Raw genomic sequence first — 23,487 nt, 5'->3', positions numbered from 1 at the left:
CGCCACAATAAATATATACAGAACTCGCTCCGGCCACAATAAATATATACAGAACTCGTTCCCGCCACAATAAATATATACAGAACTCGTTCCCGCCACAATAAATATATACAGAACTCATTCCCACCACAATCAAATATATACAGAACTTGCTCCGGCCACAATAAATATAGACAGAACTGATAATGCAAATACAAGTAAATTCAATATAGATGATATATGTAAGACATTGTGTATTGTGTTGTACAGGGACCAGTATAAGTGAGGGTGACAGACCTGGTGTGTTGTACAGGGACCAGTATAAGTGAGGGTGACAGACCTGGTGTGTTGTACATTGACCAGTATAAGTGAGGGTGACAGACCTGGTGTGTTGTACATTGACCAGTATAAGTGAGGGTGACAGACCTGGTGTGTTGTACATTGACCAGCATAAGTGAGGGTGACAGACCTGGTGTGTTGTACATTGACCAGCATAAGTGAGGGTGACAGACCTGGTTTGTGCTCCGATGCAGCTCCTGATTCTGCAGCAGCTTTTCTCGCCTGTTCATTGTCCCAGTCTAGAATTTCCTCCTCAAATTTCTTGTTGTCCAGGATGACAGACTCCTTTAAATCTTTAGGTAGATTATCTATGTCCTTCCCTATTAACTCAGTATCTACCAGATCTGAACCAAAAAAGGTAAATGAAAATTCATACATTACTCTAAAACTACAACAAAAACTAGATCCAAAAAAAGAACAACTTCTAGAAATCAGTGTCCTTAACAAATATGTCGTTTTTTGATTACCAAAAATTCTTTTTACAAGCAAAATCAGAAAAAATGCATGTAGGTTATATGAATAACAATTCATGTTAAAATGAATATCTTTCACTTAGTAAGACTGTTTTTCTGTCACTATATTGTTTACCCTGATATGGTAGAAAAGTGGATTTTCTTAAATAATACAATAGAAGAAAGACAAATTAAATGGCATAACTTCCAATATATATACTGTCTGATATTTCCTATCACCAGTGTTTCATTTCCTCTATTTTCACCAAGTTGCAAACTCTAATTCAAGAGTTACCACATAATGTCTAATTCCAGCTTTATATTGAGAAATATTTGACAAGATCAAAATTAAATATTCTGCTTTTCACGGCAAAAGAAACCTCTGTTATGCATCATTGCGGACATATCATACTGTGACAGGAACATTAATTTCTATATTTTTATCTACCAGAAATGTAGTTTTAATGAAAAGTGATGTTACTTAATCTAGTTCCTGCTCTCCTATAGCAAGGCTAAAATTAGATATTGAAAATTTTATAACAAATGGCAAAATAAACTTGTTGTGCAGCATCAGTTGTACTTGTATCATAATCTGACAGGAAAATAAATGAAAACAATAGCTATAGTTGCTAAGTAAATACATTCAGATCTGAAAGTTCTCATAAAACCTACCATCTTATAAAATAAACAGATTTTTTAATTGAACTATTACAACTACTGTGACAAATTTCTCACATATTTTCTCTGATAAATATAAACGCATCATATCCGCATATTGGATTTTTTTTTTACTGAAAAAAGTATTCAATTTTCAGAAAATATTTCATTTTAATGTAATGAACATTTCTGATATAGTCAGCTATAGTATAATTGTTCCTGTTAAACATTGTCCCTACCTGTTTGTTGTAGTTGTGACTTGTCGACATACATGAGACAGTAGGCGCTAGCATTGTGGTATCCTCCAACACTTTCTTTTGCCAGCTCGTCCCAGGATGCTTCTGACACTGTGATGTCATTAAACTTGAGCCACTTGTCTTTAGCTGTGTTATAAATATAGGCCCAGTAGTGACCTGATGCAGCTTGTCCTTCATGAACAAGGACCGCATGGAGCTGATATGGATACTGTAAACAGACGTCATATCAATGATTCACATAACGCTATCTCTGTTATAAAACTATTTCATCCTTGTCTCTATAATCACATAACGCTACCCTCTGTTATAAAACTATTTTCCTCTGTTATAAAACTATTTCATCCTTGTCTCTATATTCACATAATGCTACCCTCGGTTATAAAACTATTTCATCCTTGTCTCTATATTCACATAATGCTACCCTCGGTTATAAAACTATTTTCCTCTGTTATAAAACTATTTCATCCTTGTATCTATAATCACATAATGCTACCCTCTGTTATAAAACTATTTCATTCTTGTATCTATAATCACATAATGCTACCCTCGGTTATAAAACTATTTCATTCTTGTATCTATAATCACATAATGCTACCCTCTGTTATAAAACTATTTCATCCTTGTATCTATAATCACATAACGCTACCCTCTACATGACATCAATGCTATAAAATGAATTCCAGTTTCTCTATGACAGTAACTTACCCTCTGCATGGCGTCATCACTGTACATCTTGTTGACATTTTCCTCTAGTATGTTTATATTGTCTTGTAACTCTGAAGAAAGAACAGAGAATTTTCCCTCACAAAATAACTTACATTCTAATTCCATGATTCTACATTACTTACAATGGAAATATTGCTGCTGCTTTTTAAACAGAATTTTCAACACAGCATTATCAATTATTTAGAATTCACAAATGCAGTATGTTATTTTGGACGATCAAGTCAGTTCTAACAAATTGCAAACAGATTTCAAAAGGAATTTACAAGTGAAAAATAATTTTGAAATAATAGTCTTACTTGTAATCCAAACATTACAGGCTATTTTCTACACACACCCCCCAACTTTTTCTCTCAAAATGCTGGTCTGCTTTAACAATCTTTTAAAGTTATTTGAATGTCTAAAGTAATTTTGAAGAAAATTAAAAAAAAATTTGGGAGTAATTTAATACTAAGCATCTGTGATAGGAGATAAATCTGTTGATAAACAAGATAAAGAATCATTTTAATAAACCTTAGTTTATTTGTGCGATTTATTTCAGTATGTTTTTTGTTTAATATCCAACGACAATCTACCAATAAGGTGGTAAATAAGTGACATGTGTCAGCATTGAAATACCCACCTCTCACATCCTGTTCCACTTCCGTCCTCCAGCGATGAAGACAATCCTGCAACACCTGCAGTTCCCCATCTGTAATGTGGCGGGGGGCTGGACTTGAGGTTACTCCTGGTGTCCGATGAGGGCGGGGAGGAGTTGCAGGAGTCATGGTAACATCTGTCCCAGGGGACTTGACTGGGGATGATTCTGTTACCATACTTACATCACTGTTAAATGGAATCAATCCACATGTATAAATCTATGTGGACATCTTCTAGTAAACAGTCCAAGGGAGATAACTGTCTTCAATCACAACTGCCAGACCATACAATGGTTTGTTGTTTTTCATATTTGGTAAATTTGTATGCTAAACTGATTGTTATTGATCCCTGTTGGAGATTTGCTTTAAAAAAAAGGACTGATCTATGAAGAAGTGTATTTCAAAAATAATTAGTAAATAGCATCAGAGTTCAATTCCAACTGAGCGATATTTGACTGCAGCTTTTTGACATCTAGTTTACAATATTATCGGACACATTTTGTCCAAAAAAGGCTTTGTTGCATTTCTCTAAAGTGTAATAGAAAACCCTTTAAAAAAAAAAGAAAAAAAAACCTTGGCAAATTAGAAAATTCAAAGAGCTGATAGACAGATTCAGGATTAGTGAAATTATCGTCACCAGATGTTGTGACATGGGGATATTCCATTTCACTGTCTAGAGTGGACTGACATACCTTTGTGGCTTTGGAGATTCCATTTCCACATCTTGCGGGAGACTAGAAATGTGGTCTGGTTTACTCTGGGCAAACTCCAGAGCATATGACAATACATCCTGTAGGGGAACCTTCTTACTTCCAGACCCGTAATGATTAAATCTGTAATAACAGCATTGTAACTTTTACTTTTTTCTTCAGATTTTTAAAAAGATAGAAGTTTTTCAGACTTTTTGGCGAGTATCTAATCTAACAACAATTTAGAAATCAGGACGTCATTCAAACCTATTTAGGAGAGAAAATCCATTTTTAGTTTCTGTAACAGTTGTGAATCTGGATAAACAGGCTAAATTAATACTTACTTGTTTAGCCTTGTATTTAAAATAGATAATTCCTCTCGTAACTTTTTCACTTGTTCTCGTCTGTGTCGTGTTTCTATTTTATTACAACACATGTACCTAGAAAAGAAAAAATCCCATCCATATTGATAAATAAAATCAACAGCTGTCAATATCTTTTTCTCATACAAGGAAAAGGGAAATATCATGATTTTTCTTACACATTAAAAAGGGAAATCTCATGACTTTTGTCTCCTTTGATCTGCATAGTATCTTCGTATAGTATTTGGTACCATTGAATGTCAGTTAAAATGAGATCATATTCAATTGCCTTTCTGACATACAACTGAAAAGGGAGTAAATTTCTTTCCATCAAATGATTTTGAAATGATACTATTTCAAAATGTTTAATGCCATTTTGACAAAATTATTAATGAGAAATAGAATCCATGACTAGTATATGTTCGAGATCAAAATTAGTCCATCTAAAGATGGCACATTTATCACATACTCATGTTGAAAATGAAACTAGGAGCACAACGTTTCATCTAATCAGTTGTGACACTGAAAGTAAACTTGAAACAGACCACTCTGTAACGACATAATAAGGCAGAATCTAAAGTCACCATATTTGTTTGAAGTGCACTGCACAGCTGCAAAACGTGTGATGCGATAAAGATCATTTGTTAAATGACTTAGTTAGATCTTATACAGAATTTCTACAAATTAAATTCAATAAATTGGTTTCTGGATTGAAATAAGGCTGACAATTTCCATGTGTAGATATTAATGAACAATTGTCACAAAATGTATGAATTATCCCGTACCCAAGATCAAACCTTCTCTGCCTGTCCTACACATACAGCAGATTTTAAAATGGTCTCACCTGTCCATGTAGATCACCTGAGGAAATTCTATTTTGTTGTGTATTTTCTCTGGTCGTCCTAATTGCTGATTAAATTGAAATCTCGATAATTCAAAAGTCAATACAGGTGGCAGTCTTGTAAACCAGAGCTGAAAGGGAACATGTATTGTTGATGAAATCACACTATCCTAATCAGATGTTTTACCATTTTTTTTAAAATGTTAAAATGTATCATATCATCAAACATGTTTCAAGTTTTTTTCCTTTCCTTATGTTCTACACAGAACTGTTATGTTTCTCTCCTATCAGATAATAACTCGTGGAAGTCACAATGACTTTCTGACCAAACAGCTGTTATATTTACCTCCTGAGATAATAACTGATGGAAGTTACAATAACTTACTGACCAGACAGCTGTTATATTTACCTCCTGAGATAATAACTGATGGAAGTTACAATAACTTCCTGACCAGACAGCTGTTATATTTACCTCCTGAGATAATAACTGATGGAAGTTACAATAACTTACTGACCAAACAGCTGTTATATTTACCTCCTGAGATAATAACTGATGGAAGTCACCATAACTTCCTGACCAAACAGCTGTTATATTTACCTCCTGAGATAATAACTGATGGAAGTTACAATAACTTACTGACCAAACAGCTGTTATATTTACCTCCTGAGATAATAACTGATGGAAGTTACAAAAACTTTCTGACCAAACAGCTGTTACGTTTAACTTCTAATAGTTTTCAGCTGTTAGAATTACCTCCTAATAGTTTTTGGCTGTTATGATTACCTCCTAACTAAAGTGCTGTAATATTTTCTGACAATTGTAATTATTTCTGACTAGACAGTTTTGTTTTTTCCATCCTAATAGCTATCAGCTGTTATAATTACCTCCTGACCAGAGGTACATTACCTTTCCATCCTAATAGCTATCAGCTGTTATAATTACCTCCTGACCAGAGGTACATTACCTTTCCCTCCTAATAGCTATCAGCTGTTATAATTACCTCCTGACCAGAGGTACATTACCTTTCCCTCCTAATAGCTATCAGCTGTTATAATTACCTCCTGACCAGAGGTACATTACCTTTCCCTCCTAATAGCTATCAGCTGTTATAATTACCTCCTGACCAGAGGTACATTACCTTTCCCTCCTAATAGCTATCAGCTGTTATAATTACCTCCTGACCAGAGGTACATTACCTTTCCCTCCTAATAGCTATCAGCTGTTATAATTACCTCCTGACCAGAGGTACATTACCTTTCCCTCCTAATAGCTATCAGCTGTTATAATTACCTCCTGACCAGAGGTACATTACCTTTCCCTCCTAATAGCTATCAGCTGTTATAATTACCTCCTGACCAGAGGTACATTACCTTTCCCTCCTAATAGCTATCAGCTGTTATAATTACCTCCTGACCAGAGGTACATTACCTTTCCCTCCTAATAGCTATCAGCTGTTATAATTACCTCCTGACCAGAGGTACATTACCTTTCCCTCCTAATAGCTATCAGCTGTTATAATTACCTCCTGACCAGAGGTACATTACCTTTCCCTCCTAATAGCTATCAGCTGTTATAATTACCTCCTGACCAGAGGTACATTACCTTTCCCTCCTAATAGCTATCAGCTGTTATAATTACCTCCTGACCAGAGGTACATTACCTTTCCCTCCTAATAGCTATCAGCTGTTATAATTACCTCCTGACCAGAGGTACATTACCTTTCCCTCCTAATAGCTATCAGCTGTTATAATTACCTCCTGACCAGAGGTACATTACCTTTCCCTCCTAATAGCTATCAGCTGTTATAATTACCTCCTGACCAGAGGTACATTACCTTTCCCTCCTAATAGCTATCAGCTGTTATAATTACCTCCTGACCAGAGGTACATTACCTTTCCCTCCTAATAGCTATCAGCTGTTATAATTACCTCCTGACCAGAGGTACATTACCTTTCCCTCCTAATAGCTATCAGCTGTTATAATTACCTCCTGACCAGAGGTACATTACCTTTCCCTCCTAATAGCTATCAGCTGTTATAATTACCTCCTGACCAGAGGTACATTACCTTTCCCTCCTAATAGCTATCAGCTGTTATAATTACCTCCTGACCAGAGGTACATTACCTTTCCCTCCTAATAGCTATCAGCTGTTATAATTACCTCCTGACCAGAGGTACATTACCTTTCCCTCCTAATAGCTATCAGCTGTTATAATTACCTCCTGACCAGAGGTACATTACCTTTCCCTCCTAATAGCTATCAGCTGTTATAATTACCTCCTGACCAGAGGTACATTACCTTTCCCTCCTAATAGCTATCAGCTGTTATAATTACCTCCTGACCAGAGGTACATTACCTTTCCCTCCTAATAGCTATCAGCTGTTATAATTACCTCCTGACCAGAGGTACATTACCTTTCCCTCCTAATAGCTATCAGCTGTTATAATTACCTCCTGACCAGAGGTACATTACCTTTCCCTCCTAATAGCTATCAGCTGTTATAATTACCTCCTGACCAGAGGTACATTACCTTTCCCTCCTAATAGCTATCAGCTGTTATAATTACCTCCTGACCAGAGGTACATTACCTTTCCCTCCTAATAGCTATCAGCTGTTATAATTACCTCCTGACCAGAGGTACATTACCTTTCCCTCCTAATAGCTATCAGCTGTTATAATTACCTCCTGACCAGAGGTACATTACCTTTCCCTCCTAATAGCTATCAGCTGTTATAATTACCTCCTGACCAGAGGTACATTACCTTTCCCTCCTAATAGCTATCAGCTGTTATAATTACCTCCTGACCAGAGGTACATTACCTTTCCCTCCTAATAGCTATCAGCTGTTATAATTACCTCCTGACCAGAGGTACATTACCTTTCCCTCCTAATAGCTATCAGCTGTTATAATTACCTCCTGACCAGAGGTACATTACCTTTCCCTCCTAATAGCTATCAGCTGTTATAATTACCTCCTGACCAGAGGTACATTACCTTTCCCTCCTAATAGCTATCAGCTGTTATAATTACCTCCTGACCAGAGGTACATTACCTTTCCCTCCTAATAGCTATCAGCTGTTATAATTACCTCCTGACCAGAGGTACATTACCTTTCCCTCCTAATAGCTATCAGCTGTTATAATTACCTCCTGACCAGAGGTACATTACCTTTCCCTCCTAATAGCTATCAGCTGTTATAATTACCTCCTGACCAGACGTTTGCGTAGTGTTACCACTGATAGTTTCGATCACTCCAGGGGCAGTCGCGGCTTCCAAACTCTCGTGAACATCACGAAAACCATTCACTTGTAGAGGAAACTGGCCGAACGTCTCGTCATTGCTGAAGCCCTTACCTGTGCAAAAAACATCATAGGGTTATTTTTTGATGATAATCTTGTTTGTATGATTTCGAAGTTTTTCAAACAGACAGCTTTATGCTCTACTTTGAAACTTAATACTAAATACCTATAAAATATGAGTTTCCTGTTTGAAATTCTTCCAACATTCTGGGTATTTACAATCCAAAATCCAGTTAAAGTTTATCTTCCTGCCACACACATCTTTAACCTTGATAGCACTACTTCTGATTTATTTCACCTTTTTATCCCTCTGAGAATCAGAATCAAGATAAAACACCACCAGTCTTACCCTCATTGTTTCCCTCTGAGAATCAGAATCAAGATAAAACACCACCAGTCTTACCCTCATTGTTTCCCTCTGAGAATCAGAATCAAGATAAAATACCACCAGTCTTACCCTCATTGTTTCCCTCTGAGAATCAGAATCAAGATAAAACACCACCAGTCTTACCCTCATTGTTTCCCCTCACAGAATCTGTATCATGACAAACCTTCACCACAATCTTACCCTCATTGTTGTCCTCACAGAATCTGGATCACAACAAACCTTCACCACAATCTTACCCTCATTGTTGTCCTCACAGAATCTGGATCACAACAAACCTTCACCACAATCTTACCCTCATTATTGTCCTCACAGAAATATTATGATGGTGAAACTTCACTACAATCTTACCCTCATTGTTGTCCTCACAGAATCTGGATCACAACAAACCTTCACCACAATCTTACCCTCATTATTGTCCTCAAAGAAATATTATGATGGTGAAACTTCACTACAATCTTATCCTCATTGGTGCCCTCACAGAAATATTATGATGGTGAAACTTCACTACAATCTTATCCTCAAATATTATGATGGTGCCCTCACAGAAATATTATGATGGTGAAACTTCACTACAATCTTATCCTCATTGGTGCCCTCACAGAAATATTATGATGGTGAAACTTCACTACAATCTTATCCTCATTGGTGCCCTCACAGAAATATTATGATGGTGAAACTTCACTACAATCTTATCCTCAGTGGTGCCCTCACAAAATCTGGATCATGACAAAACATCACCACAATCCTACACTAATTGGTGCCCTCACAGAATAATGATAATAAAATTTCATCACAACTTACCCTCGTTTGTGCCTTCAGCTCGATACTGTCCGTAAAACAACTCCACCATCGGGTTTTTCATTTTCTTCATATTAGAATCACTCTCAGCAGCACTACAACATGGTGATACAGGATATTGTTTCAGACAATTAGGTAAAGTAATTCTTTACCTTTTAAATTTAGAAAATGTTTCATGATGAAGTAATCAAATTAAGAATTTTTACTGTAAATAACTGCCTGAAGTTGTAGGATACATATTTTCTTACATTTTTATGTGAGAGTTTGTCAAATAGTTAGTTTTAGTGACAGTCATTTTAACATTACATTATCTAAGCTGCATTTAGTCTATGAGTGGATTAAGTCCTTAAATTAGAATTTGTCAATCCCTGCTAGGCTTTGGTCAAAGTAATACCATTTTGTTTCAATACACTCAGGTTAAATACTGTATTGTTTGACAACATAATTTTACTGTTCTAGGCTTTGGTCAAAGTAATACCATTTTGTTTCAATACACTCAGGTTAAATACTGTATTGTTTGACAACATAATTTTACTGTTCTTTTGGTCAAAGTAATACCATTTTGTTTAAATACACTCAAGATAAATACTGTATTGTTTGACAACATAATTTTACTGTTCTAGGCTTTGGTCAAAGTAATACCATTTTGTTTCAATACACTCAGGATAAATACTGTATTGTTTGACAACATACTTTTACTGTTCTAGGCTTTGGTCAAAGTAATACCATTTTGTTTCAATACACTCAGGATAAATACTGTATTGTTTGACAACATAATTTTACTGTTCTAGGCTTTGGTCAAAGTAATACCATTTTGTTTCAATACACTCAGGATAAATACTGTATTGTTTGACAACATACTTTTACTGTTCTAGGCTTTGGTCAAAGTAATACCATTTTGTTTAAATACACTCAGGATAAATACTGTATTGTTTGACAACATACTTTTACTGTTCTAGGCTTTGGTCAAAGTAATACCATTTTGTTTAAATACACTCAGGATAAATACTGTATTGTTTGACAACATACTTTTACTGTTCTAGGCTTTGGTCAAAGTAATACCATTTTGTTTCAATACACTCAGGTTAAATACTGTATTGTTTGACAACATAATTTTACTGTTCTAGGCTTTGGTCAAAGTAATACCATTTTGTTTAAATACACTCAGGCTTTGGTCATAAATAAATACACTGGATAAATACTGTTTGTTTGACAACATACTTTTACTGTTCTAGGCTTTGGTCAAAGTAATACCATTTTGTTTAAATACACTCAGGATAAATACTGTATTGTTTGACAACATACTTTTACTGTTCTAGGCTTTGGTCAAAGTAATACCATTTTGTTTAAATACACTCAGGATAAATACTGTATTGTTTGACAACATACTCTTGCTGTTCTAGGCTTTGGTCAAAGTAATACCATTTTGTTTAAATACACTCAGGATAAATACTGTATTGTTTGACAACATACTCTTGCTGTTCTACTTTGGTCAAAGTAATACCATTTTGTTTAAATACACTCAGGATAAATACTGTATTGTTTGACAACATACTCTTGCTGTTCTAGGCTTTGGTCAAAGTAATACCATTTTGTTTAAATACACTCAGGATAAATACTGAATTGTTTGACAACATACTCTTGCTGTTCTAGGCTTTGGTCAAAGTAATACCATTTTATTTAAATACACTGGATAAATACTGTATTGTTTGACAACATACTCTTGCTGTTCTAGGCTTTGGTCAAAGTAATACCATTTTGTTTAAATACACTCAGGATAAATACTGTATTGTTTGACAACATACTCTTGCTGTTCTAGGCTTTGGTCAAAGTAATACCATTTTGTTTAAATACACTCAGGATAAATACTGTATTGTTTGACAACATACTCTTGCTGTTCTAAGCTTTGGTCAAAGTAATACCATTTTGTTTAAATACACTCAGGATAAATACTGTATTGTTTGACAACATACTCTTGCTGTTCTAGGCTTTGGTCAAAGTAATACCATTTTGTTTCAATACACTCACGATAAATACTGAATTGTTTGACAACATACTCTTGCTGTTCTAGGCTTTGGTCAAAGTAATACCATTTTATTTAAATACACTCAGGATAAATACTGTATTGTTTGACAACATACTCTTGCTGTTCTAGGCTTTGGTCAAAGTAATACCATTTTGTTTAAATACACTCAGGATAAATACTGTATTGTTTGACAACATACTCTTGCTGTTCTGGTGATGAAGGACAGGATGTATCTGCCTTGAAGGCGTCCTCTAGCCACTCCAATAACTTGTGTTGAAACTCACTTACATCCTGTAACCGTAAATCAAAATATAATTTCTACCATTCACAAAATTTATCAACAACTAAGAAGTCAATCTGACAGAGCCAGTCCAACCTAATAAATTGATTTCTCAATTTGACTGAATATATGAACTATAGCCGCCGCAAAATCAGTGAATTCTGTGATAAGCATTTCCAATCTTAACTGAAGATACAAAATATATTTACTTTAGGGCTAAAAAGTCAGTCAAATCCAATACTTGTCTATTAATTTATAAACTTTACTGAATATTTGAACTTTTGTAGTGACAAAATCACTCAATCAAAACCTGGTACAAAAAAGAAAACAAAAACAAACAAATGGATGGTGTCTTTAGATGAGAATTCTGTAACATAAACTTTAGAGGCAATAACAAATAAACTCAATTATGGGTCTCTTTTGACATCCTTAAAATTCCCTATCAATATCAAAACAGATTTTGAAGACCTTATGATCTGATTTTTCACAACAAAAATTAGCCTCGGCCTTAAAGATGTGTTATGGTTACCTGTTGACTCTCTCCTACCCCTGAGGAGGAGGGAGATGAAGAGAAAGCTTCCTTAAGTATTTCCACAGCTTTAGAGGGATCTACATACTTCTTGTGAGATCCTATCATTAACCCAAATAAGTAACGCAGCTCTGTCATGAAGCGTAGATTTCTGGACTCCTGTATAGAAAAAAATGTTAAGTATTATATACTGCTTTTTTTCAGCTTCTATCATCATAGATATACAGTGGAAGAACCCCAGCCTTAATATGAACAAATTCAGTAGAAGTATTAACCTGAAATGTTAGTTTTATAGATTTAAACTACAGGTGAAGCAAATCATTTGTGTACCTGGTTTTATGTCTCCTATCATGTACTAAAATGAAGCAGATACAATGTGTCAATCCATACAGTCTTTATATATCTAAAGTTTTATGTCACAATTTCAATGGTTGATATGTTACTTACAGCTCCGTTTCCTGGGTCTGACTCATTTGGTGAATGGAAGTTCAAGACAAGGTGTCGAAACCTTCGTATATGAAACAGCGACTGAAAAACAACATAATAATTAGATAGAATCTAATTGCTAATGTACAGAGTTAAATACTTATTACTGCATTGTTACATCAATTCCAGTCCACTTCTAACGGTTGTCGAGGATAGTCACAAACCGTTAACAAGTATTTAATTATATCTTACAATTAAGTTTATTACAGAAGCCTATGTTTCTCTACTGAGTATCATCTCTAACCGTACTTATCTGGCAATGAGTGATTGATGGCTTTAAGCCAACCAATATATCTGTCATTCAGTGAAATAACAAATATAGTCCTGTGATAAGCCCACCCTCTGCCTCTGAATAATATTGGCAACCAACTCTGTGAAATTACAAACAAATATCATTTCATAGTCCTGTGATAAGCCCACCCTCTGCCTCAAAAGAGTATTATTGTGTAAGCATACTGGGCTTATTACAGCTAGAATATGCAGTGTGGACCACTCTTGTCATCAAATATCACAGTCTTTTAAAATCCAGGTGACAGGGTGTTTTAAAGGGTCATCAAGGAAACGACTTATAATAACTTATAATCAATCTTGCTTCTATACTTATCACATGTATTTAGATAATTGATCATTATTTTGAATAAGTAAGGTTCAAAATTCAATTTTGAATTTTCTTAAATACTAAAGGAAAGTCCGATAATATAAGATAATTCTGATATTTTTCATGATTTGAGCAGGTCAATCCTAGGGCAGATATTGGTTTGACCTGCTGAAATCAGGTGAGCTGGCAACATTGAATAGGATAGTAATCCAAGGTTTATACAACAATAGTATAGACTCTAATTATAGTCTTATTTCTATAATTGATCATGAATTAATCCTTATCCTACAATTTTACCCAGGAGATAAATTACCAGTCATTAAGAAATCTTTGGTTTCTTCCTTTTAAATTAATAATTACATAAACCTCATGCTACAGATGAAGACCACGTCGCCGTCGCAACATACTGACGATGTCCCGCCATCGCAACAGGTCGACTTGTCCCACCATCGCAACATGTCAACCAAGTCCCATCATTACAACATGTTGACGAGGTCCCACAGTTGCAACATATTGATGATGTCTTGCTGTCACAACATGTCGACTTGTCCCACCATCGCAACATGTCAACCAAGTCCCATCATTACAACATGTTGACGAGCTCCCACAGTTGCAACATGTTGACGATGTGCTGTCGTTGCAACATGTCAGCCATGTCCCATCATTACAACATGTCGACTTGTCCCACCGACGAAACATGTCAACTGGTCTCACCATCACAACATGTCAACCATGTCACATCATTACAACATGTTGCCATGTCCCATCATTACAACATGTCGACTTGTCCCACCGACGAAACATGTCAACTGGTCTCACCATCGCAACATGTCAACCAAGTCCCATCATTACAACATGTTGACTAGCTTCCACAGTTGCAACATGTTGACGAGGTCCCACAGTTGCAACATGTTGACGAGGTCCCACAGTTACAACAAGTTGTAGAGGTCCCATAGTTGCAACATGTTGACGAGCTCCCACAGTTGCAACATGTTGACGAGCTCCCACAGTTGAAACATGTTGACGAGCTCCCACAGTTGCAACATGTTGAAGATGTCCCAACCAAATAGAAAGAACAAGTGTTCTTGGAGATTCATTAACTTTATCTTAATGTTTATCACAAAAATCTCTAACAAATACTGCATGGTGTCTATCCTGGAAAGTGGCTGTTTTCTTAGACGTCAGCAGTATTAGTCTATCCTGGAACGTGGCCGTTTTCTTAGACGTCAGCAGTATTAGTCTATCCTGGAACATGGCCGGTTTCTTAGACGTCAGCAGTATTAGTTTATCCTGGAACGTGGCCGGTTTCTTAGACGTCAGCAGTATTAGTCTATCCTGGAACATGGCCGGTTTCTTAGACGTCAGCAGTATTAGTCTATCCTGGAACGTGGCCGTTTTCTTAGACGTCAGCAGTATTAGTTTATCCTGGAACATGGCCGGTTTCTTAGACGTCAGCAGTATTAGTTTATCCTGGAACATGGCCAGTTTCTTAGACGTCATCAGTATTAGTTTATCCTGGAACATGGCCGGTTTCTTAGACGTCAGCAGTATTAGCTTATCCTGGAACGTGGCCGTTTTCTTAGACGTCAGCAGTATTAGTCTATCCTGGAACATGGCCAGTTTCTTAGACGTCAGCAGTATTAGTTTATCCTGGAACGTGGCCGTTTTCTTAGACGTCAGCAGTATTAGTCTATCCTGGAATGTGGCAGTTTTCTTAGACGTCAGCAGTATTAGTCTATCCTGGAATGTGGCCGGTTTCTTAGACGTCAGCAGTATTAGTCTATCCTGGAACGTGGCCGTTTTCTTAGACGTCAGCAGTATTAGTCTATCCTGGAACGTGGCCGTTTTCTTAGACGTCAGCAGTATTAGTCTATCCTGGAATGTGGCCGTTTTCTTAGACGTCAGCAGTATTAGTTTATCCTGGAATGTGGCCGGTTTCTTAGACGTCAGCAGTATCAGCTTATCCTGGAATGTGGCTGTTTTCTTAGACGTCAGCAGTATTAGTTTATCCTGGAACGTGGCCGTTTTCTTAGACGTCAGCAGTATTAGTCTATCCTGGAATGTGGCAGTTTTCTTAGACGTCAGCAGTATTAGTTTATCCTGGAACATGGCCGTTTTCTTAGACGTCAGCAGTATTAGTCTATCCTGGAACGTGGCCGGTTTCTTAGACGTCAGCAGTATTAGTCTATCCTGGAATGTGGCCGGTTTCTTAGACGTCAGCAGTATTAGCTTATCCTGGAACGTGGCCGTTTTCTTAGACGTCAGCAGTATTAGTCTATCCTGGAACGTGGCCGGTTTCTTAGACGTCAGCAGTATTAGCTTATCCTGGAACGTGGCCGTTTTCTTAGACGTCAGCAGTATTAGTTTTCTAACTACACTGTATAAATCGCACTGATATTTGTGTATTGTTTCTACATAGTTTCTTTACATCCTATTATCAGTCAGTGTCTGTATTGTTTCTATATAGTTTCTTTACATCCTATTATCAGTCAGTGTCTGTATTGTTTCTACATAGTTTCTTTACATCCTATTATCAGTCAGTGTCTGTATTGTTTCTACATAGTTTCTTTACATCCTATTATCAGTCAGTGTCTGTATTGTTTCTACATAGTTTCTTTACATCCTATTATCAGTCAGTGTCTGTATTGTTTCTACATAGTTTCTTTACATCCTATTATCAGTCAGTGTCTGTATTGTTTCTATATAGTTTCTTTACATCCTATTATCAGTCAGTGTCTGTATTGTTTCTATATAGTTTCTTTACATCCTATTATCAGTCAGTGTCTGTATTGTTTCTATATAGTTTCTTTACATCCTATTATCAGTCAGTGTCTGTATTGTTTCTATATAGTTTCTTTACATCCTATTATCAGTCAGTGTCTGTATTGTTTCTATATAGTTTCTTTACATCCTATTATCAGTCAGTGTCATTTAAGGCTATGCCAGGTTTAGATGATGAAGGAAAGCCGGAGTTTCCAAAGAAAAAACTACCAGCCTGCAGCAAATACCTGGGGTCTGTCTGACATAGGTGACAAACCTGTGGCCCAGACGTATTTAAATGTTTAATAGGTTGTTAAATGATCCAGAAAGGATTTCAAATTTCTAAATTTTCATTTTTATTGTATGTTTTACTAAATACAGTAAATTCATTTACAGAATGTGTGTAAAACTTTTTGCAAAAATCAAATATCATATATCTTCTAATCCAATATAAAGACAACTTAAACAGAATTTTTTCCCCTCTCATTTGGGAAAAAGATAAGTGGAAAGGAAATGTTTTGAAGCAAAGTCATCAATAGATATTTTTGGGTATTAGCCATATTAGGAAATAAATCCAATTGGGAATGGGGCCCATATTTGGCCCTACAGATCCCCTGGAAAAGGGCCTGTTTAAGTCTAAGTCAGGATACTCTGACGAAATACTTGAATAGTATTATTACCTGTATGACAGCGCTAAACCAGCAGGTGTTTCCCACATTTTTGAGTCCTACGGGGCAGTCATCTTGTCTCTTCCTCTCGTGAGGATTCAGTGGATCCACGAACCAGATATCTCCTCGTTTTCTCTTAGTACCTGCCTTACTCTCGGCTAAACTCTGCTCCAAAACTCTAAAGACAAAACAGGCCATTTTCATTGTCTGACAACAAATAATTCACTGAGTGACAGTAGCTGTACATACAGAATCTAGAGCAATTATTACAACATTTGGGTTCATAGTACTCTACAGAAAAAGGTGACAAAGAACCCATCATGCCATCCTTTACTTATACAATAATAAGTCTTTGTCTGGACATCAAAAGAATACATTAGGTTAAACTTTGCTAATTTTCATAATTTTAAAGACTACATTCCTGAGCCTTCTGTAGGATCAAGTAGCTCAAGTTTGAAAGAAATGAGTTTGTTACCTGCTTATATCTTGTTCCTCGCGTGACACCTGACCTCCCAGAATTCCTTGTGTGTCTTGGAGACTGGCAACAATGGCTTTGTGGAGATCACTTCCCGATGCACTTTCATTAGTCAGATCTATAACATTTCCTGTAGTCAATCAGAGCAAGCAAGATAATTTTTTCATCCTAAACAATTATTCTTATCTAACTCAATTTTAAAATAAGAATTTGTTTCAGTACTGATACACAGCGTAATCTCATTGCTAACTAAGTCTACAGTAAACCTGTGATATGTCACTGACTTCATTGCTAGCTAAGTCTACAGTAAACCTGTGATATGTCACTGACTTCATTGCTAACTAAGTCTACAGTAACCCTGTGATATGTCACTGACTTCATTGCTAACTAAGTCTACAGTAAACCTGTGATATGTCACTGACTTCATTGCTAACTAAGTCTACAGTAAACCTGTGATATGTCACAGACTTCATTGCTAGCTAAGTCTACAGTAAACCTGTGATATGTCACAGACTTCATTGCTAACTTAGTCTACAGTAAATCTGTGATATGTCACTGACTTCATTGCTAAGTAAGTCTACAGTAAACCTGTGATATGTCCACTGACTTCATTGCTAACTAAGTCTACAGTAAACCTGTGATATGTGATAGACTTACTGTATCCACTGACTTCATTGCTAACTAAGTCTACAGTAAACCTGTGATATGTCACAGATTTCATTGCTAACTAAGTCTACAGATCAGTTGTATACACTCTGTTTAAAACTATATTTGAATGTGTTTATTGATTTACACCAGAGTACCTAACTCCTCATTACATTATTCTACACCACACTTCCTCTAGTTTTATCATTAGTAGACGATGACCTCATTTTGTTTTCCATATTAGGAGTTGTAACTTCTATCTCCATGTGCAGAAGAAATTGAAAGTGTGAAATTCCCAATGAGGTATTACAGAATGAAACTCAGAATTTTTATCCTATCATTGCATCAAAAGTTCCATTCATACTTTATAAGATGAGGTGTTATTTTCAGAACTCAAATTATAATCAGCTGCATTTTTTATATATTCTCACAAGTTAATAAAAGGTGCAGTAAACAAACATTGATCCCGTGTTTTTCTCAAGAATTGGAAACTCATTGTACTGCAAAAAATCCCAACAAATAGAGAGTGGCGGTGTATCAAGGTTATACTGTACATAGTGTTGATCAAGAAATCAGAATTAAAAACTAATTATTGTAATTTGATGTACCCATAGGTGGAGTGATTTGTGAACTTCTGATAAACCAGACATTGTCTTTAATGCTCTCTACAGTTGGAACCAATTAGCCATGCAACATCAGTTAACATCATAAGATGCTTGTAAAAATGTAGCTTTTGTGTGACCATGTAGACGCTTGTATGAGTTGGTCATAAAAGATGGCATTAAGTTTACCCATGCTTATACCCATTGTGGAAGTTTTCAGCTTCAGAGAAACAGAAATTATTTCAAAACTAAGACAGGTGCTACATCACAATACATATCATGATCCAGTCTCACTGAATCACAATGTGGTTCAGCTTTATTGTCACATCCCTACTATCAATATTAAGTTCTATATGACCGTGACCTTATGATACCATAGGATAGGATGTAAAACAATGACATATATATATATTGTATGTCCAACTTTATTTCCTCCCCCCACCTCCTCCAAACATTAATGACAGGGACAGAAAACAAAACTAACTCCAGTAGTCTTATATTTATACACAAACATAAATCATACTTTCCAGAAGTAGTCAAACACTCCAAAACCTACCACTTTTCCTTGCTGTAACCCCTTGAGCACCAGCATCTTGTGTTCCCTGTGTGGTAGTTTCTCGATCCGATGAAACCAAGCGCGACCTGGCGTCTACTGTATTTGTTCCAGGTTTTGCCTCAGTTGCTGCATCTTCTTGGACAACAATAGAGGGTACTGGTGTCACAGCAGACTAAAACAGCAAAAGTACATTGTTTACTACAAACATATGGTCATTCCATATCATAAATCAGTTCAAATAATTAGGAGACATCAAAACATTCTATTGTTGAAATCATTATATTTTGTGTTGTATTCACCTATGTATCAACATACTGACATCGGAAGATGAAAGAATTTAGTAAGATGATTTCACTATAAAATTGAGTAACCCTAAAAAGCTAATTCATTACAAAAGAAGAAGTTTACAGTCAAACACATTATTGACCATAAGAGCCTTAATAACACCATAGCATTTCAAATTTCTGATTGTGTCAAGCCACATGACCGACGTCATTCTCGCAGTCCACAAGTGGAATCTGTTCTCTTCGCATATTAACACGAAAAGAAATTCAACATACTTCTGTGAGAATGTGTTATCTGTATGTATTAGATGTCTATTTGTTTAAATGACCAGGACTACAACACACTTCTGTGATAATGTGTTATCTGTATGTATTAGATGTCTATTTGTTTAAATGACCAGGACTACAACACACTTCTGTGATAATGTGTTATCTGTATGTATTAGATGTCTATTTGTTTAAATGACCAGGACTACAACACACTTCTGTGATAATGTGTTATCTGTATGTATTAGACGTCTTATTTGTTTAAATGACCAGGACTACAACACACTTCTGTGATAATGTGTTATCTGTATGTATTAGATGTCTATTTGTTTAAATGACCAGGACTACAACACACTTCTGTGATAATGTGTTATCTGTATGTATTAGATGTCTATTTGTTTCAGTGACCAGGACTACAACACACTTCTGTGATAATGTGTTATCTGTATGTATTAGACGTCTTATTTGTTTAAATGACCAGGACTACAACACACTTCTGTGATAATGTGTTATCTGTATGTATTAGATGTCTATTTGTTTCAGTGACCAGGACTACAACACACTTCTGTGATAATGTGTTATCTGTATGTATTAGAAGTCTATTTGTTTCAGTGACCAGGACTACAACACACTTCTGTGAGAATGTGTTATCTGTATGTATTAGATGTCTATTTGTTTAAATGACCAGGACTACAACACACTTCTGTGATAATGTGTTATCTGTATGTATTAGAAGGATGTCCGAGATTAACTGAATGGAAATGGTTTAGCAAAAATTACAATAATTTGTTTTTACAGTTCAACCAAAGAAAAACAAAGACATTTGCCATGAGACACCTGACTTAACAGAGAACAGTAACAAAATGATTTTGAGCAAATAATATCATATGTTAGCAATATGTTTTCTCTAGATTCTTCCAAAATTTATATTTAGTAACATCATCAGTCATAACATATGTATTTCTCTCATGTGTCTAATACTTAGTATCATTTGCATCAGATTCTACTTAGTATTTATGACTTTTTCATTTTAAAAAAATAGTCAAATATGGCATATTCAGGACAAATATAAAATCTGACTGAGGTTTTTCCAAGGAACTACTCACTCATCATAACTCCACAGTATGAAATTATATAAAGTCTGTTTAAAAAAAAAAAAAAACTGCAAAAATACAGTAACATTTTCAATGTAAATTTATTCTTATATTCACATAGAGGAGGCTAATTATTTATGTCATTAATTGACAATTTACTGAAAATTTTCAGAAAAAGAGAAGAGTTTAACAATAATGATCTGTTACTACACAGCTGATATATGGCATCAGCTAAGGCTAATGATGACACATATCATCTTGAAATGTTAAGTTCCATTTTCAAGATGTTCGGTTATCTGGGTTGGACCTCTGACAAGATAATTTGAATGATTGGCTTGCACTGCTTGATGACTGCCACAGAATGTAAAGTTTACCATGGCAACCAAGGTTGTGTTACCAGAAATCAACCCCTACAAATGTCTGGTTTTGTATTAGGTTTTATGATTGGTCAATTTTATAAGATGATTTTTGTTCTCTACTTTCAAAGGTGTAAGTTTGCAAAAGTGTTATTTTTCACATGAATGTGTTGTTTGTCACTAGTGAAAAGTAACACTTATCACTGCACATTCTTTGTGTCCTGTTGAGGACACTTAGTACTGTTGGTAAAGTTTTATCAAAACATTCACCTGATATCAACAATTAATCAATAACTAAACTATAATGAAATAAAGCCAGATATACAATATGCGAGAGCTTAATGCATGGTTTTGAAAATTTCTAATGTAAAACTTTCCTTGACAGTACTTCTGACTAGTCTGAGGGACAAATGATTTTGAAAGTTTTTGTTGGGCCTCGCAAAGAATCATACTGATTTCATACAAGACCTTAAAAAAAGTTTATTACCTTCTTCTTCAAAGCTGGATTGACAAAATCATCAGCAAGCAGCATTGTTACAACATTTTCAATCTCGTATTTGCCATCACGGTCCTGACAGGCAGTTATAGCCCTTCTGATCACACGTTCATCATCTACCCCAGTTATCTCCTTGATCTGTGCATATATATAGTTTTCTTCTGCACTTCTTGGCTGGGAGAAATAAAGAATTCATAATTATATCTATCAGTGAATAAATGAAGAAGTGAAAACTGAAAATTTATTATAAAAAAGGACTAGCTATCACATTCATATTGCATAATGAAAAATGTATGTTAAAGTATCCTTTTAATTGAAAATTTATATATTTAATCTTGAGGAGCAAACAGTCTTTCTAGATGATGTCTACAAGCAAACTGTTTTACTACAAAAAGACTCCCCTAAAAATTACCCTGGTTGTTAATGCTGTAACCCTTATTGACTAACTCTAAGCTGATATAATTCTAGCAGTAAATAGACTGCTTGGCCAGAGGTTCTTGGTTTGAATCCTTGTGGAAACATTTAAATAAATTATTGACCTCTGTTACATTGATGATCACGTAGGGACACGAGAATAATACTTAGCGTTACTCTCTTAAGCGTTGCTGTAACCCAAAGAAAGTTAAAGACAACTTATCTCCTGGAAGGTAAATTTGTAACCAGGGTGAAAATCTAGCTGTAATATACTGTCCAGCAAGAGATAACCTATCTCTAGCTTGATCAGTTAAGCATTAGACTAGTAAGCCAGAGGTTCCAGGTTTGAATCCTAGCAGAGGAAACAGATTTTTTAAAAGGATGTGGACAGCATGTGCATGTATTGATCTGGAATATTGTACTTGCAATCATAGTCAGATAATCAATCACTATGATTAATTACAATTGGTCTAAGGTAAATCATTTAGTGTTTAAGATCTATGATTAAGAGAATGGCTGATTTTGTTGTGTATGTTTCATAGACATAACTTAAATATGAAGTTCCTTTGTACATTCTCTAATTGATTTATATATGCACATGACACATGAATTAAAGTTTTAATTTTTTTTTTATTGTTTAACACAAATCATAAAATTCAAATTTCTCAAGTGTTTATGTGAACATATTCACATCAGTGCATTTTGATCAAACGTTCTTTGTAGTGTTCAAAGCAGAACGTCAAATCCCTCTATCACAATACGTATATCATTACATGATTCTCACTCCCACTGTTCCCCAATCCTTGTATTTTGAAAACTGAGGTACAAAGGAAAGCGAAAAATGCATTTATGTATGTAAGTGTTGGTTATAATTTGGGAATTTTGAATTATCATTCGGTGGTAATGGGGAACATTGCACATGTACCACATTCCTTTGACAAACTACTATAACGTTGTTTTCAGCTTAGTTGGCTTGCGTATTTCAACAAGCAGCATATTATTATAATGAAGTGATTATGAAATACCTGTGTGTGACAGCGCTGGTGTAGTGCGGGTTGTTCAACAGTCATGTTACGGTTTTATTTGGCGCCGGCCTAAAATGCACGGCATGTGCAAATCCTTTGCAGACCACAAACCGTCGAAGATTCCACAACGCAATTTCAATAACAGAAATATCGTTCAGAGCAATAACTGCTGAAGATGTGTTTGTGTTTTCACTTGAATCAATACTTAGCCTATCTTGTAGAACAGTTGTTGTTTTCTTTTGCAAAAGCCGTAAGAAAGCTTCTTTCGGCAGACATTGTTTACGGATGTTTCACATCGTTCCGATCAATGGCCGACAAGTGCAAGGGGGTTTTCCTGTGACCGAGGGCGATTTCTAATCTAAGCGTTGATTGGCTACTGGGGGAAATTTCCTTCTTTGGGATTTCCTTCTTATACTCATCAAAATTAATTTATTTTCAAATATAAGTGTCGGTGAAAGCTGTAAGTATATCTTAAGAATTTGATCACTTTAGGTAATAATATG

The 23,487-nt window shown here is 35.6% G+C and overlaps 1 protein-coding gene across 2 annotated transcripts in view; it reads right to left on the bottom strand.

The window, feature by feature from the left end:
* Window positions 1-23,263, bottom strand: part of LOC132544529 (ubiquitin carboxyl-terminal hydrolase 25-like) — a 39,774-nt gene extending 16,511 nt beyond the window's left edge. Inside the window, exons 1-17 of one of the 2 annotated variants that reach the window (XM_060208142.1) lie at window positions 22,985-23,263; window positions 21,537-21,719; window positions 19,049-19,220; window positions 17,246-17,375; window positions 16,783-16,948; window positions 12,706-12,786; window positions 12,259-12,417; window positions 11,649-11,740; window positions 9,427-9,518; window positions 8,143-8,291; window positions 4,941-5,068; window positions 4,079-4,174; window positions 3,738-3,878; window positions 3,030-3,232; window positions 2,390-2,460; window positions 1,667-1,892; window positions 492-662 (exon numbers count right to left, since the gene is read on the bottom strand). In XM_060208142.1, the coding sequence (XP_060064125.1) occupies window positions 492-662; window positions 1,667-1,892; window positions 2,390-2,460; window positions 3,030-3,232; window positions 3,738-3,878; window positions 4,079-4,174; window positions 4,941-5,068; window positions 8,143-8,291; window positions 9,427-9,518; window positions 11,649-11,740; window positions 12,259-12,417; window positions 12,706-12,786; window positions 16,783-16,948; window positions 17,246-17,375; window positions 19,049-19,220; window positions 21,537-21,719; window positions 22,985-23,029 (2,305 nt within the window). In that variant the 5' untranslated portion in view covers window positions 23,030-23,263. The remainder of the gene's footprint in view (window positions 1-491; window positions 663-1,666; window positions 1,893-2,389; window positions 2,461-3,029; window positions 3,233-3,737; window positions 3,879-4,078; window positions 4,175-4,940; window positions 5,069-8,142; window positions 8,292-9,426; window positions 9,519-11,648; window positions 11,741-12,258; window positions 12,418-12,705; window positions 12,787-16,782; window positions 16,949-17,245; window positions 17,376-19,048; window positions 19,221-21,536; window positions 21,720-22,984) is intronic. The other variant, XM_060208150.1, reaches the window with a different exon arrangement.
* Between the last annotated feature and the right edge of the window lie 224 nt (window positions 23,264-23,487).

The sequence above is a fragment of the Ylistrum balloti genome, unplaced genomic scaffold (assembly GCF_031769215.1).
Source record: "Ylistrum balloti isolate Yb309-2 unplaced genomic scaffold, AGI_CSIRO_Ybal_v1 Utg369588, whole genome shotgun sequence".
Classification (NCBI taxonomy): domain Eukaryota; kingdom Metazoa; phylum Mollusca; class Bivalvia; order Pectinida; family Pectinidae; genus Ylistrum; species Ylistrum balloti.
Note: the sequence above shows the minus strand (reverse complement) of the source record. Positions and strands in the feature narration are given on the sequence as shown.